The sequence below is a fragment of the Cornus florida genome, unplaced genomic scaffold (assembly GCF_030987335.1).
Source record: "Cornus florida cultivar Cherokee Brave unplaced genomic scaffold, ASM3098733v1 CherokeeBrave_3.0.0_Hap2_Chr02, whole genome shotgun sequence".
Lineage (NCBI taxonomy): Eukaryota > Viridiplantae > Streptophyta > Magnoliopsida > Cornales > Cornaceae > Cornus > Cornus florida.
In genome coordinates, this window is record NW_026775572.1 from 82,519,451 (window position 1) to 82,537,391 (window position 17,941).

The 17,941-nt window shown below is 35.3% G+C and overlaps 1 protein-coding gene across 1 annotated transcript; it reads left to right on the plus strand.

Annotated features, from left to right (window-relative positions):
- The first annotated feature begins 3,085 nt into the window (after positions 1–3,085).
- Positions 3,086–4,096, plus strand: LOC132296471 (PR5-like receptor kinase). Its single transcript, XM_059794670.1, has one exon. The coding sequence runs from the start codon at positions 3,173–3,175 to the stop codon at positions 4,094–4,096; it is 924 nt and encodes a 307-aa protein (XP_059650653.1). The 5' UTR covers positions 3,086–3,172.
- Positions 4,097–17,941: the final 13,845 nt, after the last annotated feature.

The following is a 17,941-nucleotide window of genomic DNA, read 5'->3' on the forward strand; positions in this document are numbered from 1 at the left end:
ACAATGTCCTAAGAGAATCCAGAATATATATATCAAGTTCAAAACTTATATATAATAATTTAAGGCATATAAACCACCTTCCATGCACAAGTATTTTTTTTAAACCACACAACCCATGCCTTAGGGCTCCAAGTATAGAATGGCATGCCAAATGACAATTCCTCATTATGGTACTATGCACAATAAAATACCATCAACTTAACAACATAGGTTATGTCTCAACAATAAGCTTCATATACTAAACATCAACATTATAGCAATAAGTTCCTAAATAATTACAATTAGTAATTCATAAGGACATAGAATTATTGTAACAACAAATATAGCTATTCATATCAATAGAGATTGCATATAACATCAATAATTCTACAAGTGTCCCATGTCACTAACACATGTGAAATTTCTAGAATTTAGCATACTACTAAATTATATAATCCTCTACACATGGTTTATATATATCATACATGCTTAAATCAATAAACCCTAAGTCAAGATGTGAGCGTTTCCTATAATATGCAATACTATTATATTAAAAGCATGTATACAATATATATTAAACCCCAACGATTATAAAACACTTAGAATATAAACATACTACCACCCCTACCTCAATAGAGAATTGAATATCAATAATCCAAGCTACCAAACACAAAATGGAAAACAAGGTTAGGATTCTTGAAGAGGAGAGTGAAAGGAATCTTTTCTCTCTTAAGGTCAAAAGTCTAGGGTGAATGGAAGAGTGCCAAAAGTGAAGTCAAAGCTCTTTACTAAGCTTTCTCTAATGGAGTCTTTGCTAGGGTTCATGAGAGAAATGAAATGAAGAAGGTAAAGTGTAAAATGGTGAATGGATGGGCTAGAGATCCTCCACTCATTATGTATTCTTGCACTACCTCTCACACACACACAATGCAAGACTAAATCATGGCCCTACACTTGTCACTAATCCAATGATCCTCCCTAGGCTTAATTCGAAGCTTACACTTGTCAACAATCTAAGCCAATAAGTGCACCAATCCTAGGCCAACATATGGGTGAATCTCCACCCTCTAAATGTCAAGAAGTCATGGTGCCAAGTCTCTTCACCCAAATGCTAACAAATGGCTCCATGAAAGTGTGACACTTGTCACACTTTCCAAAAATTACAAAATGATCCTTTTTCAAAATATCTTCCAAAATAATTTGCAAAAAGGTCCCTAAAACGAAAAATAATTATTTTACATAATTACACAAAAACCCCAAAAGTTATGAATAATTATACTAAAGTATGCATTCATGCCATTTACAAGAAAAGTAAGCAATTAACATGCTTTTCTATAAAAGTAAGAATACCAATGTCATGGAAATCAAATACCGTGAATGCATGCAAAACCCGAATCAAATCCGAGCACTATAAGTGAGGTTACGCAAGGAAAAACAAAAAACGACCAAAAGACGAAAAAAGAAAATCGCTGAAAATGGAAAAGGAGGAAAAAGACCGGGTCATTATAAGAACACAAGATATACATAGTTTACTTAAATCTTAGGGCTACATCAATGGAGCACACCGAACAAATTCACTATAAAAAAGATGAAGAATTACAATGGAGAATTCTCTCTCAATCTCTCTCAATTGCTCTCTCTTATATTGACACAAATTTATCTCTGACTTTTCACACTCTAAAATCTGATTAGAGTTGATATTTATATAGTCCCAAACTTATCCTACAAGAACTTGCCTTATGTAGAATCCAAAATCATTGAGGAAGTTAAATCAGATCAGGAAACTGAATTTTCCTTAAACCAATAAGTTAAATTAGATCAGGAAACTGAATTTTCCCTAAATCAATAAGGAAGTTAAACCAGATTAGGAAATTGAATTTTTCCTAAAATTCAGTACTCTTGAAGTTTCCATATAAATAAATCTTCCTAAAAAACAATTACCTAATTAGACTCCACAAAACCACAACATACCATTCCAATGCTTGAAATGGCAACAAATATTTCATGAAAAAAAAAAGAGTAAAATAACACATTACACAACGTAAAGGAGTTTATGTGGGATATTGATAAACATCATGGGGAGGTAAGTGAACACCTAAAATTAAAGAATACTCATCATATTAGGTCTCATTAATTTTTAATTAAACACCTAAAATTAAAGTTGGTTGATGAACGGTTTAAATTTGGTCAAACTCATTCTCTAAATCTAGAAAATTCATATGTGATGAGTTGATATGAATATCATAAAGATTTGTGACAAGGTATCTTTGGAAAAAAAAATGGAACTTAAACTTGCAAACTTCAAATTAAAAATAAGAGGAGATACGAAGAAAATGGAAATGGCTTTAGAGTGAAATTCCTTGACTTATAATTCCTTATTAATCATATATGCAACATATAAAGTATGACTCTTCACTTCTTTATATTTAATAAACATGACCATCATAAGAATTCACTTTAACATTAATAATCTATATTTACATTTGTGCATGTTTTAAGTGAGGTTGTTTCTTCTAATTAATTTTGTTGCCTTGGGAATTTCAGTTGGATCTTAGTAAATATCATGTCAGAATGATGGTATTGAATGTGTTATTCATCATTTTTGATGTTTTAGGAGAAGTTCTGCAAGGGCTTTAAAACAATTCTTTGCAGGATATATTACAATAATAAAAAAAAAATTATAGATGCAGTTATAGTTATAATCATTCTTTTTTGGTGGAAATTATAATTGCCTTTGGGTTTATGTTGCAGGTAGTACACTAAGTAAAGGGAACTTGGTGAAGAAAGTTTCAATAGGTAATGTATTCATTAAACTAATTTGCCTTTGGTTTTGGTTTGCACTTACCAAATCATATAAACCAGTTATTTGTTTTACCATTCTTTTGAAAAATTATTATTATTATTAGTTTTTTTTAAAAGTTGAAATGAAAACAGTAGTTGGATTACCTCATTGTGTTTGCATTAGACTCGTTAATAATATTTGTGACATGAGACTCGTTAATTGATCACAGGCATTTCAGTTGCTGGGCTGGTGATCGGAATAATCACATTCTATTGCTACAGAAGAAGTTCATCAGGTAAATTAATGATATTTTGGAATAAGAAATCCGAGAAACATGAACGAATTGAGGTCTTCCTAAAGAATGAAGCGTTTCTCACTAAAAAAAGATACAGCTATTCAGACATTAAGAAAATGACGATCTCTTTCAAGTATAAACTTGGACAGGGAGGATATGGTGTCGTCTATAAGGGAAAGTTACAGAATGGTATTCAGGTGGCAGTGAAGGTTCTAAATGATTCAAAAGGTAACAGTGAAGAATTTATTAATGAGGTTGCAAGTATTAGTAAAACTTCACATGTTAATGTTGTCACTCTTCTAGGTTTCTGTTTTGATGGTAGCAAAAGAGCTCTCATCTACGAGTTCATGTTTAATGGATCAGTTGAAAAGTTCATATATAACCGAACTTCCTCAAAACAATGTCAATTGGGTTGGGAAATGTTATATCAAATTGTAATTGGCATTACTAGAGGATTAGAGTACTTACACCATGGTTGTAACGCACGAATTTTGCACTTTGACATAAAGCCTCATAACATTCTTCTGGATGAAGACTTCTGCCCCAAAATATCTGATTTTGGCCTTTCTAAACTATGTCCTAAGAAAGAAAGTATCATATTGATGTCGGGTGCAAGAGGAATAGCTGGGTATACAGCTCCAGAAGTATTTTCCAGGACCTTTGGGGGGGTCTCTCATAAGTCGGATGTCTATAGTTATGGGATGATGGTCCTAGAAATGGTCGAAGGAAGAAAGAATATTGATGTTGAAGTAGATCATACAAGTGAAATATATTTTTCACATTGGATATACAATCGTATGGAGCTCGATGAGGATTTTGGACTTCATGGAATTATGAATGAAGAGGAAAATGGAAGAGTCAAGAAGATGATAATAGTGGGCTTATGGTGCATACAAATTGACCCATCAAATCGACCATCTATGAACAAGGTGATGGAAATGTTAGAAGGGAGCCTTGAGTCCTTGCAAATCCCACCCAAGCCTTTCTTGTCTTCTCCCCCAAGACCCCCTGCAGATTCTTCAACCATACAAATAATGTAGTATTGTGTGTGTGTGTCAGTGTGTGTTTTTTTATTTTTATTTTAGGGTAATCTTAGTTAATCATATTTTAGAAATGGAGAATTTTATTCTGTCTAATGTCTGAACTGTATCCAATAAACATCAAAATAAGCATGTGTGTGCAAAGAATTGAGAAGGGAAATTTACACAAACACCCAAAGGTTGAACAGAGGAATTGTATCATTGCAATGACATTTTGCCTATAGAGTTGAACAATTCCTGAATTCGATGCCTCTTTTTGTGTTCTCTTTTTGTACATTTATAAAGGGATCATGTAATGCTCGTAGCGTGCTTTTTTCCTTGATATCTTGTTTTCGGTTTTATTCCTGATTTGTTATAGGGCATCTAGCCTTATCTTCCTCTTCTTTCCAATTTTGAATTTATGTTTTGTTTTGGATTTCCATGCCACGTGTCACCTAATGGTTTGACCATGTGGCTGGTTTCTATTGGTTGATAGCCTATACAGATGTGCATTTGTGGTTGATTTGGGTTGCCCCCAATTCTCTCTAATTTTATATAATGATATAAATTGAAAGGAGTTTAATTTTTTAGTAATGGAGTCGAACTTCAACAATTCTGTCTTCTTTATTGGAAGAGCTTTTAATTCCTCATAATGTCATACACTAGGTTTCGTGCTAGTGCTTCAACAAGGGCGGATCCAAGAATTGTCAATGGGGTGGGCAAATATTTCTTTGGGTAAGCTAATACTAGTAATATTTTTATTTTATTTTATTTTTGGCTGAGCTAAAATTGCCTATAGTAAAACCCTTTTTTTTTGGCTAGGCTCAAGCTTTGGGTAGGCTAATATTTCTTTGGGTGGGCTAATACTAGTAATACTCTTTTTTTGTTGGTTGCTTTTTTGTTTTGTTTTGTTTTTTTTTTTTTTTTCTTGGCTGAGCTAAAATTGCCTCTAGTAAATTTTTTATTTTTGGGTGGGCTCTGTTGCCCTAGCTTCAACTCGATAAATATCCTGTGGAGGGTTTCATTTCCTTATGATATCATCTTCCTCCTTGCGATTTCAACTATTTGAGAAAGTCTTCTTCAAGTCAGTCCTCCTCCCTTTCTTGTGCTCCCAAGGCTCTATTTCACCGTAACATACGTGGTCCTTATGCGTCAATTAAGCATTTAAGATTCAATGAGAAATAGTATGATATAATCAACTCATTTTATAAAAAAAAGAGAGCAAATTACCCGAAGAAGACTTTCAATGAGAAATAGTATGATATAATTAACTAATGTTAGTTTTTTCCGGGATACTAACATGCCATTGATAGCCCGTTTTGACAAGTTTGAGGACTTTCAACCTTGGTGCTCTAGGTTTATGGAGAATCTTGAGAGGGCAGTAAACTGCTTCAATACATGATTGATAACACTCACTGAATCAACATTGCCATAGGAAAATAAAAGTAAGTCACCGGCGAAGCTTAGATAAATGATCCCCACTTTTTTACATCTCCAATGGTACCTGAACCTGGGAGATGAAAGAACATGTGCCTGGAGAAGTGATGAGAAGACCTCCATAGCAATAACAAAAAGGAAAGGGGAAGACCTCCATAGTAGTAACAAAAAGGAAAGGGGATAGGGTCCCTTGCCTAAGCCCTTTGACTCCTCTGAAGTAGCCATGTAGTTCCCCATTAATTGAGACAGAGAACGAAGGGGAGGTGATGCATTCTCTGATCCAAATGATGAAAATTTGAGGGAATCCATAAAGTGTCAAGGTGTCCAATAGGAAGTCCCATCTGATAAACATAACAATGTTACTGCCCCATGATTTCAGCCATAAGAAACTCTCCTTGATTGAGCAAATCATTAAGATTTGTAACTGATTTATTTTTGAATTTTGATTCTTTGTAACAGCTCCTTAGATGTAGAGATTTGTTTACTATTTTACATTGATTCATATTGTATATATATTTGATCATCATATCAATGAAATTGTAAATTCACCTAATTATTTCATGGTATCAGAGCCCAACGTCTACTGACTTTGGGATTAAATTTCTTTTTCTTTTTTTTTTTTTTTCTCTTTTTTTTTTTTTTTTTTTTTTTTTTCATGGCTTCTACATTATCCATCTGTAATATCTCTCATCTGGCTTTAATCAAGCTAGATAGAACCAACTATACTCTATGGTTGGCTCAATTTGAACCAGTTATCAGAAGTCTCAATTTACTTGGCTATGTTGATGGAATAGAGCCTTGTCCATAAAAGTCTCTTGTTGATACAAATGGGAATGGAACTCTCAATCCCAAATATACTTTGTGGCAGCAACAAGACAATCAGATTCTTAGTTGGATCAGTGCCACCTTGACATCCACAGTTCTTTCTACTGTGGCAAGGTTTGGTACCTCCAACGATGTATGGAAATCGCTTGAAAAGCGATATGCGTCGCACTCGAAGTCACGGATCTTACAATTGAAAAATCTATTACAAACCACAAAGAGAGGGAACTTGTCTATTACGGAATACGTCGATAAAATGACCAGTATTAAGCTGGAAACCAGTTGACGAGGATGATTTTCTTACTCTCATTATGAATGGTGTTAGACCGGCTTATAAAGTTACGGTTAACTCTGTTCTAGCCAGAAATATACCCATTTCTTTGGATGATCTTGTTGAACTTCTTTTGAGTGCGGAAATACGACTTGAGGAACAAAATGTTCTTCCTATTGAGCAAACCGCCACTGCATTTTACACAAATCACAGAGGCAAGAATGGTGGTTCTTTTACTCAAACTCATACGGGTGTTTCATCTGCTCAAACTCGTACCAGTAGTTTTTCTCCTCAAACTCGTAATGGTGGTCGTTCACCACAAGTGAAGAACTCAAATTTACAACATCATCCAAGCTCTTCTTGGTCATCTACAAATGTCTCATCTTCTACTCCCAATCAAACACGGCCTACTTACCAAATCTATGGCCGAATGGGACATTCAACGATTATTTGCTACCATAGAATGGACTACTCTTATGAAGGGTGTGTTTTAACAAAGCAACTTACAGCTATAGCAGCTTCAACTTTTTCTCCATCAAATAATCAAACTTGGATTACTGATAGTGGAGCATCTACTCATATGACATCTGATCTTGCCAATCTCTTCATACATGATGAGTACCAAGGATCAGAACATGTTACAGTTGGTAATGGTATAGGTTTGAAAATAAATCACATTGGTTCTATTGCATTTAACCATTGTTCCTCTAAGTTTTATCTCAATAATATCTTACATTGTCCATTCATTTCACAAAATTTGTTATCGGTTGATCAATTTTCTCGGTATAATGATTATTACTTTGTTTTTAATGTTGATGGTTTTTGTGTAAAGGACACCAAAACGGGGAAGATGTTTTTCTGCGGCAAGAGTGAAAATGGGCTTTATCCTCTTCAACTTCCTTGTGGTACTCCAAATAAAAGAGCTTTTGCATTTGTAGGAGAAAGAGTATCAACTCCAATTTGGCATCAACGTTTGGGTCATCCAGCATCTCCAATATTGTGTCGTTTGTTATCTGCTAATTCCTTGTGCAAGGTTCAACGAAGAATAAAGCTTTTTGTGATTCGTGTCCCTTAGGCAAAAGTACCCGCTTGCCTTTTTCATTATCTACTTCAGTTTCTTCTATGCCTTTAGAATTAGTTTATTCTGATGTATGGACTTCTCCATCTTATTCTCTTCAAGGATCCAAATATTATATTCTCTTTGTTGATGGCTTTTCAAAATACACATGGATCTATCCTATGCATTTTAAACATGAGGCGTTTGGTTATTTTGTTAAATACAAAGTGCTTGTTGAAAATATTTTCTCATATAAAATTAAATCGCTACAAACTGATGGTGGCGGTGAGTATTGTAAGGGTAAATTTCAGGATTTTCTTTCTATTCATGGAATTTTTCATCGTTTTTCTTGTCCTTTTACTCCAGAACAAAATGGTGTTTCGAAACGAAAAATTCATCACATAACAGAGATATGTCTCACATTGTTAGCTCAAGCTGGTATACCATCTCAATTTTGGGTTGACGCATTTAATACATCAATTTATTTGATAAATCGTTTTTCTACTAGACAACTGGGTTACATTTCACCAATTGAAAAATTGTTTCAGAAATCCCCAAACTATTCCTTTCTTCGTGTATTGGGTTTTGCATCTTTTCCATATCTTTGTCCTTATAATAAAAATAAGCTTCAATTCCGATCCAAATGTTGTATTTTCTTGGGATACTCTCATAATCATCAAGGCTATAGATGTTATGACAAGGACACTGGACGAATTTATTTGTCTCGACATGTTATTTTTAATGAGTGTTAATTTCCTTTTAAACTAGAACAGGTTTGCACATTTCAAAACAGCCAAAGGAAGCATCTTCATCGATTCTTTTATTTCCACCATCTTCTGTTACACCAATTTCACCTCCTATTATTCAGCCTTCCATTACACCATCAACTACAACACCTTCACTTTCACATCTTGAATTAATTTATTCACCCATGTCAACCTGTCCTCTTGAATCCCCATAATTATCTATCAGCCATTCTTCTCCGATTCATGATCCAATTTTACTATTCCAGCCTTCTCACTCACATCAAATGGTAACAAGAGGTCAAGCTGGAATTCAAAAGCCTAATCCAAAGTATGCATTGCTGGTTACTTCTTCTGATAATCACCTTGAACCATCATGTTTCAGTTAAGCTATCAAAGACCCTCAATGGCGAATGGCAATGTGCACAGAATTTAATGCTTTACAACAAGCTAGTACTTGGAGTTTAGTGTTTCCTACACCATCCATGCATATTATTCAAAATAAATGGGTGTTTAAAGTGAAACGTAAATCAGATGGATTTATTGAATGGTATAAGGCTCGACTTATTGTAAATGGTTTTCATTAGCAAGAGGGAATTGATTATACTGAAACTTTCAGTCCAGTTGTGAAACATGCCACCATTCGCACAGTTTTGTCATTAGTTATGCATCATAATTGGCACATTCAGCAACTTGATGTACAAAATGCATTTTTACATGGCTATCTAAATAAAGAAGTTTACATGCGTCAACCAAAATGATTTGAAGACCCTACTTTTCCTCATTATGTATGTCACCTTTGCAAATCAATATATGGCTTGAAACAGGCTCGTCGTGCTTGGTTTTAACGACTTTCTGACTATCTTGAAGAATTTTTTGTCGCTTCCAAAGCAGATTGTTCACTATTTGTTTATCAACATAAAGGTACTCTTTTCGTTTTATTAATCTATGTTGATGACATTCTCATCACCAGCAATAGTACCTCTCAGATTAAGAATTTGATTTCATCTCTTAGGAAAACTTTTGTAATGAAAAATTTGGGACGTTTGCATTATTTTCTTGGATTTGAAGCTGACTACACCAAGGAGGGTCTCTATCTTACACAAAGAAAATATGCAATTGATTTGTTGAAGCGTGTTTAGATGGAGAATGCAAAGCCATATAGCAATCCATCTATTAGTGGCAAGAAGTTAGAGCCATATGATGGTGAGTTTCTGGATGATCCAATAGAATATTGGAGTGTTGTTGGTGTATTGCAATATCTCACAATCACTCATCCTGATTTAGCATATGCGTTGAATCAAGTTTGCCAATTTATGCATTGTCCGACTGTTGTTCACTGGACCACTGTTAAACGAATTCTCCGATATATCAAAGGCACAATCAATGATGGATTACTCTTCATACCAGGTGATTTACAATTGGAAGCCTATCCAGATGCCGATTATGCGGGTTGTCCTACTGATTAAAGATCCACTGGAGGCTGGCTATTGTTTATATCTTAGGTGTTACCTTATTTCATGGAGTTCTAAAAAGCAACCAACTATATCTCGATCTAGCACTGAAGCTGAATATCGACAACTTGCCCACACAACTAAAAAAATTTCTTAGTTAAGGCAACTATTACGAGATCTTCACATCTTTCTACCCAAAGCTCCACTTATTTGGTGTGACAATGTTAGTTTAATTTCTCTCACCTCTAATCCAATATTTCATGCCACAATTCATTTAGAAGTTGATTACCATTATGGGCGTGAAAAAATGGTTCGAAATGAGCATCTGGTCTCATACATTACGTCGGTTGATCAAGTTGCAGATGTTTTCACCAAAGGCCTTTCGTTAGATCGATTTCAAACATTGAAATTCAAGCTCATGGTCCGATCTTGACCCATTAGCTTGCAGGGGTGTGATAAACATAAACAATGTAATTGTCCGATGATTTCAGCCATGAGAGTAACTCTCCTTGATTGAGTAAATCATTAAGATTTGTAACTGATTTATTTTTGAATTTTGATTCTTTGTAACAGCTCCTTAGATGTAAAGATTTGTTTACTATTTTACATTGATTCATATTGTATATATATTTGATCATCATATCAATGAAGTTGTGAATTCACCTAATTATTTCACCATCTAATTGTGTCAAAAACTTTTTTGATGTCCTCTTTGATGGCACACCTAGGAGAACTTGACTGGGATTTGTAGTTTTAAGTAATTCATGTGCAAGGATTACTCTATCACCAATTTTCCTGCCTTTTACAAAGGCAATTTGGGAGGATGTAATTCGGAAAGGAATGGTAGGTTGTAACTTAGAGGCCAAGAGCTTGGATATGCATTTATATACGACATTACAACATGAGATTGGTCAATAGTCGTTCACAGAGCATGAGTTAGGAAATTTAGGGACAAGAGGTCCATACATTATATCAATGGTTTTTTAACGAGCACCCTACTTGCTAAGGTTGTGAGTAATCTTGTTAGAGAATCTAGGAGTCCAATGAAGAAATAATCCTTTATGGTGCTCCAACAAGATGTTGTTCATCCTCAACCTCTCGTTGTCCTCCGATAGAATCATCACCGAGCTGTTGTAGCCGCTGTCGTCACCACCGTTCATCATCGAAACCCCACTTGTCGAAGATAATAGTAGTGGCGAGTCATACCAAAAATCCAAATTAGTAACATATACTCGTATAGTTATAAAAAGAGATAAAGTTGAGAAAGTTAGGGGTATGTATATATATATACTTACACACTGGACTACAATAGAAGTATTAGATTTCAAGTCTGTAAAGATTGGCTACCAAGGAACTCTAATCAATAGCGATAAAAATCCATATATAAACTTCAAATGCATATTTACATAGTGAGCTAATATGTATAGATACATCATACATTATATATTAGTGGCAATGGTCCCAATGAAAGTGGGTCATAGAGTAAGACAAAATTCTTGACAATATATATATATACACACTATCTGTATTAGTTGGAAAGGAAGTGGGTCAAAGAATGAGCTTATCTTTGTATATTAAGCCAAAGAATAAGAAGAATCTAAAGTTTCATTCTTACATTCTTTTGGTGGTCTTCATAATGAGTATCTTGAAATATTACTTAAGCAATGAGTACCGAAAAAAAATAAAAAAATAAAAAAATTGATTAGAGTAACAATTTGTTACCTGAAAGCCATTATAAGTAAGAAATAATTGGACACTTCATAGATACTTTTATTATTTGTTTGAAACTGGTGTTGAATATTTTAAAAACATTTTTATGTTATCAAACAATGTATCTATTTATTGATAAACAAAAGTTACGCATGAACACTCATTATGTTTAAAATCTTAAATGATAAACAATAAACAAAAAAGGTTACCAAACACTCAAAAATTGCTTGATTCAGAATTCGGACGAAGAAGTTATGGCCTAACGATGAAAACGAACAATTAAAGCTTTAAGGGCAAGCTGGTAATTATTTAGAAATATCCGGGTGCAACCGAGTATAGCGTTGGATAGAAAACGAAAAATTAAGCAAGTTAGGTTCAAAAATCGCCAAAAATGGAGTCCGGATGAAGGAGAAACAATCAAATGAAGATTTGACGTTAAAGCGGCAAAGGGGCAACAAGCAACCCCTCATGTGCGCACACGCGCACGGGTGCCGCGCGCGAGCAAGTACTTCTATTTATAGAAAAATATGAGAAAGTTTGAATTTTCATTTTAAATCCCCCTATTTATAGAAAAACCCTAAAAGTGCCTTGAATAGGTCCTGCCGAGTCCGAAAAAGTGGAATCAGCACAAACACGCTCAAATGGTAAAACACAGTGAACAAAAAGAACCAAAATGAGAAAAAATGAACAACGGAATAAATGGCGTCGAAGACCGAGTTCCGAGCAGAAAGATATGCCCCGAACAATTTCGGTGGCAACCGGGGTCATGTGACGACCTTGGTTTTTAGGCCAGCGTGTCTTGTGATGAGCTAAAGATTGACCCGATAACGGATCCGATACGCGGAAGCGAAAATAGAAAACAAGACTCTAAGAAGTCAAAGTGACCTTCCATGAGGTCGTGGAACTCAACAAGAACTGATGCGGAAGCAAAAGATCGAAAATATGACAAATAAGCCCTAGGGGCAAAATAGTTATTTTGAAAACTGTAGATTCGGGTGCCACCGAGCACACCGCTGGAAGGACAACGAAAAACTAATCAAGATGGACTCAAGAATCGCATGATTCGGAGTCCGGACGAAGGAGAAACGGCATGACGACGAAAAACGGACACTTAAAGCTTTAAGGGCGAATGTAACGACCCGGGTTTGGATTTAACCTAGTACTACAGTGATGAACCGTGGATTGACCCAATAACGGATCCAGATGCGAAAGCAAGAAACAAAACGATGCTCTTTCAAGGCACGAAACACCTCTAAGACCCTAAGATGACCCTCCATGAGGTCACGGAACCCAAAGAAACAAGGTGCGGAAGCGACGTTTCAAAAACGAACAAGAATGAACCTGGGGTTAGAAAGGTCATTTCAAAATATATGGATTTAGGTGCCACCGAGCACAGCACTGGAAAGACAATGAAAAATAAATCATGATGGACTCAAGAATCACATGATTCGGAATCCGAACGAAGGAGAAATGACAAGATGAGGAAAAACGAGCAAAACCCGTTAATCAAGGGCAAAATGGTCAATTTGCAAATGTGAAGGGAGATTTAGCTCTAAAAAAGTCATTTAAGGTCCACACAACCTAAACCAATCATTACACAACATTCTAAGAGGTTCTAAGAACTTTGGACAAGAATCCCACGAAATGCCCCTTCCCGGTTGAAGTAAAAACTGACACCCTCTCACTAAAATATGAATAACTCTCACCATAATTGGAGTTTGAATGCATGGTTAGTGTCATTGGAAAGCTGACTTCAAGATCATGAATTTAGGCTCAAGAATCACCCCATTTGGGTTAGAAACAAAGAAGTTATGGCCATTCGAAGTTGGAAGTTTAGTGCTGAAACTCAACAAAGGCTAGTCTCGGGATCTAGCTATTTTGGTCGACCGAAATAACCCATTGGACGACCAAAATGACTTAAATTTGTGCTGAAATCATGTTTTCAAGGATTGGTTGTATCGGTAGACCGAAATGAACCATCGGTCGACCGAAATAAGCCATCAGTCGACCGAAATGACCTTGAACAGTGAAAATAGCTACTGGAAATGCATGTTTTGAAGTCCAATCAAAAACCAAAAGGCTTCGGTCGACCGAAATGGCTCGAGGAAGTGCAAATGAACCTGTTATGCACAAAAAGCTGAAAGTCTATATGGAATCCCCCATGGCATGTTCAATTTGCATTATATGCAAGTATGTGATGTGTGAACATGCACGCAAGCGTAATATAGATATTTAAACATGTTACAATAGCCTACGGCCTCATTACATCTCATTTACAAGATTTGACATGTCAAATCTCAAAAGTTGACAAAATATATTTTAATGGCAAAACTTGAAGTTTTAATTACATACATATGAACTTAAAGGTTTGTGGCCCTTGGCCTCATGTCATACATGTCAAATACATTAAAAAAAGTGTATTTATGTACACTTTACATACATAGAATCAAGAATACAAGTTTTGACATGTGAAGCCACAAATCACCCAAGCAATGAAATCTTCAAGTCTTGAGTTATGTACCTGAAATATGCCCCAGTAACGTAGGGGTGAGCAATATAAAGCTACTCGTAGGAGATGAGCATGCATCGACCTAGCATTTTACAGTTTTATCACGTTAAGGTGAAACATGTCAAAGGGGCTCATGCCACCTAACGTCTATGTCACAATGAGACTCAGGGAGCATCCTAAGCTACCCTAGAGCATAAGCAATAAGAATCATGATACATATCCATGTATGAAACGAATAGAGATTGGGATAATCCATCGAACATGATAAGGAAGATGCTTGAATATAAGTTAACAAAAATCACATTATTAACGCAATTTAATATGATTGGTACACTCCAATTAACACGAAACGAAAGATACACGAATCTGAGTTCATAAGGATTACATTATCAATGTAATTAACATGATTGGGACCTTCCAACTAACAAGACAAAAGTTATACACGAAATCAAGAACAAGGCATAATATCTATGCAAATAAGAAGGTTTGTGCATTTCATAAAACACGTCAAGAAATAACACATGGAATCAAGGACAAGGCATACTATCTATGCAGGTAAACAAGGATAGAATATTCCATATAACACGACAATAAGTATACTTGGATATAAGTTGACAAGATTTACATCATCAATGCAATTTATATGATTGGACTACACCAATTAACATGACAAGAAGTATACTTGAAATCATGAATGTAGCATAATATCTATGCAATTAACAAGATTGGAGCATTTCACATAATACAACAAGTTTTAAATCTTCAAGGAGTAGCAACTTGAAATTTAAAGAGTGAAATCAATCAATGTGGAAACTCGGATATCGCCCGGATTAAAACCGTACTCTTGAGATCACTTTAAGGCTACTAACCTATGGGTACCTTTCCCCTAGTGCGCACTATAGTGTAGGAGGATATTCCCCCCTACTAGAACCAAGTCCTAGCCATGTCAATTCTTGATTGATATCCCAAGTCCCAAAATCAACAAGTTGTGCATCCAGGATTATATCAAAATACAAGAGATGCATTAACCACGTTTCATGCACAACCAAGATTTTGGAACACACAAGTCATGCCCTAAGTACTCAACTACAATGGCATGTGAAATGTCAAGAAGTCATGGTATGTATCTACATAGACTACATTAGGATTTAAGCACAGAGAATCCATTAATGAAAGTATACCACAAGTATAAGATACATGATTTAATTATTTCCTAAGTAACACATGTGTAATTAAACCATTCCAAGACAAGTGAACATGTTCATTAAGTACATTAATGAAACCTAGGTACAAGTGTTCACGATGCTTGAATAAAAGATAGAAGTTTATGAAATTCAAGTCAAATTCACAAGTTTAACAAGAATTCTATAACAAGGCAAGATTAACTCGATGGAAGCATAGAAAGGAATTTAATCTACTCAAGGGATTAAATTATCAAGATCACAAGGCAAGTCAAGGATCATGTCATGGATAAGTTCATTATCAAGTTACAAGTTCTTTTCATGTAAAACACAACCATGTGAGTTAAGTTCCATACAAAGGAATTGATTTGATATAAGTTTCAAAACTTATTCATTTATTCTCGAATTGATATACGTGAAGGAACTTGTTAAGAAAATCATGAATACAAGGTTAGAAACTTAATCTAGCTTATGGAACCATTGATTGGATTTTAATTAATTTATTTAATTAAAATATCTATATTTTAAAAGTCATCCAAGTGACCTCAATTTAATGTATGTTATATAACATGTCAAGACTTGTTTTAAAAATACGACACAAGTGAATTCCATGCACGAGAAGACCACGAGTATTAAACTTTAATACTAGAAAATAAATAAATGAAAGGTTTCAAAGCCCAATCAAATATTCTAGATTTAATATATATGAAACTAGATGACATATACATCATGAATATCAAGTCGAAAATCAAATGGAGTGAATAGTACACTCGGGGCAAATTAATTAATCAAATTAATTAATAAATACTAGATTTTAAAACATTTCCGATTACTCTCAATTTAATCTATGTTGAAGAGTGAATTAAAGCCTAAGATAATATGCTAATACACATTGATTTCAAGTTAGGTAAGGCCATGTGAATTAATCTTTCACTAAAGATAAATATTAAATAAAAACTTTAATACTTATTCAAATGTTCCAAATTTAATACATGACAATGAACATATCAAGGGGCAATATAATATCATGCTACATGTTTAAACCAAGTCATAAGCAACCGGGAAAATCAGATCCCGTACAAGAAAAATAAATAATAAAATCTCTAGATTTCATATTTAAACATGTAATCAAGTTGTATAAGCATCAATATCATGCTATATAACAAGAATTAAGCCTAGAACATCCCCTACCTCAAGTTGAGATGAAAACCTCAAAGGCCCACCGAAAAAAAAGTGCTCCGAATCCGATGATACCGAAGGGTTTTGTCGGGGACAACACCGTGAACAAGAATCCGTAAGAAGCCCCATGAAAATCCAAACTTGACTCGAAAGCCAAACTCAAAATTTGGTCAGAAACGGGTTCTAATAAGGGCGTATGATGCGCGTCGTCGAGACAAGCATTAAACGTCAAGGCCGAACACTTTTCATCAAAGAAAAGTGGACCAAAAGAGGAGAGAGAAGATGGTAGCCATGGCTGCCAAGGAATTCGGCTAGGAGAGAGGAGAGAAAGAAAGAAAAATCTGACTTTTTCTCTTAAGGCCTCCTATTTATAGAAAATCTCAAAAAGTGCCCCGAAAGGGCTCCGCCGGGTCCGGAAAAGTGGATTTCGAGCAGACGCGCTCAAACGGCAAAACTCCGTGAACAAAAAAGATTGTAAATGAGAAAATATAAACAACGGAAGAAACGGCATCAAAAATCGAGTCTCGAGCAAAGAGACATGCCCCGAACAAGTTCGGTGGCAACTGGGTCCAGAAACTCTGAAACTGGAGAAAAATGATCAGAAGGAAATTCTATGAATTTACGAGTCAACAAAAAGTGAAAATGAATCCTGTATGAGGATCCAGGCTCCAGACAAGATATTTTGCAATAACTTTCGTTAATTGCACAATAGCCCCTACAAAAAGGGTTAACTGCAAAACTGCCCCAGAATGAAAATATCTTCCAAAAGATATTTTCTTAAATACCCCTAAAATAAAATATCTTCAAAAGATATTTATAAAAAACACCCCAAGAAAAGAAGATAATTCCAAAGAATTGTGCATTCATGCCCCTATGGACGCGGGGAGCAACCAGAGTACTTTCTTGAAAAAGTGAAGATACGTATTTCGTGGAAACCACGCAAGATCAAGATATATGAAGTCAAAAACTAACTCCAAGCACAAAAAGTGAGGTTGTGCCAAAAACTGACAAACGGGAATAAGACAGAATAGGGAAAAGGACGAAATAGTGCATAGTGTCGAAAAATGAAAAATGTGGAAATGACTCGGTCCCCAAAGGAAGTTGTCAATCCATGAAAAAGTGTCTTAGAAATCATTTTCAAGCACTCGAGATGACACTAAGTGACAAGAAACAGAGTTCAGAAAGGAAAATTAAACGGAAAAAAATTTATCCATAAAATTTTAGGAAAAAGAAAAGGAAGGGAAATTTTCGGGTCGTTATAGCAAACTGGTAATTATCCAGAAGTACCGGGTATAACCGAGCACACCGTTGGATAGACGATGAAAAATTATTCAAGTTAAAAAAAAAAATTCACTTGAATCGGAGTCCGGATGAAGGTGAAAAGCCCAAAAGAAGAATTGACGTCGTGGCAGCCCGACGAGGGGCCATGAAAGCCCCATGCGCACGCCCATACGTACGCCCATGCACGCCGCATGCGCGCTGGGTGCACCATTGCTGGCAGCA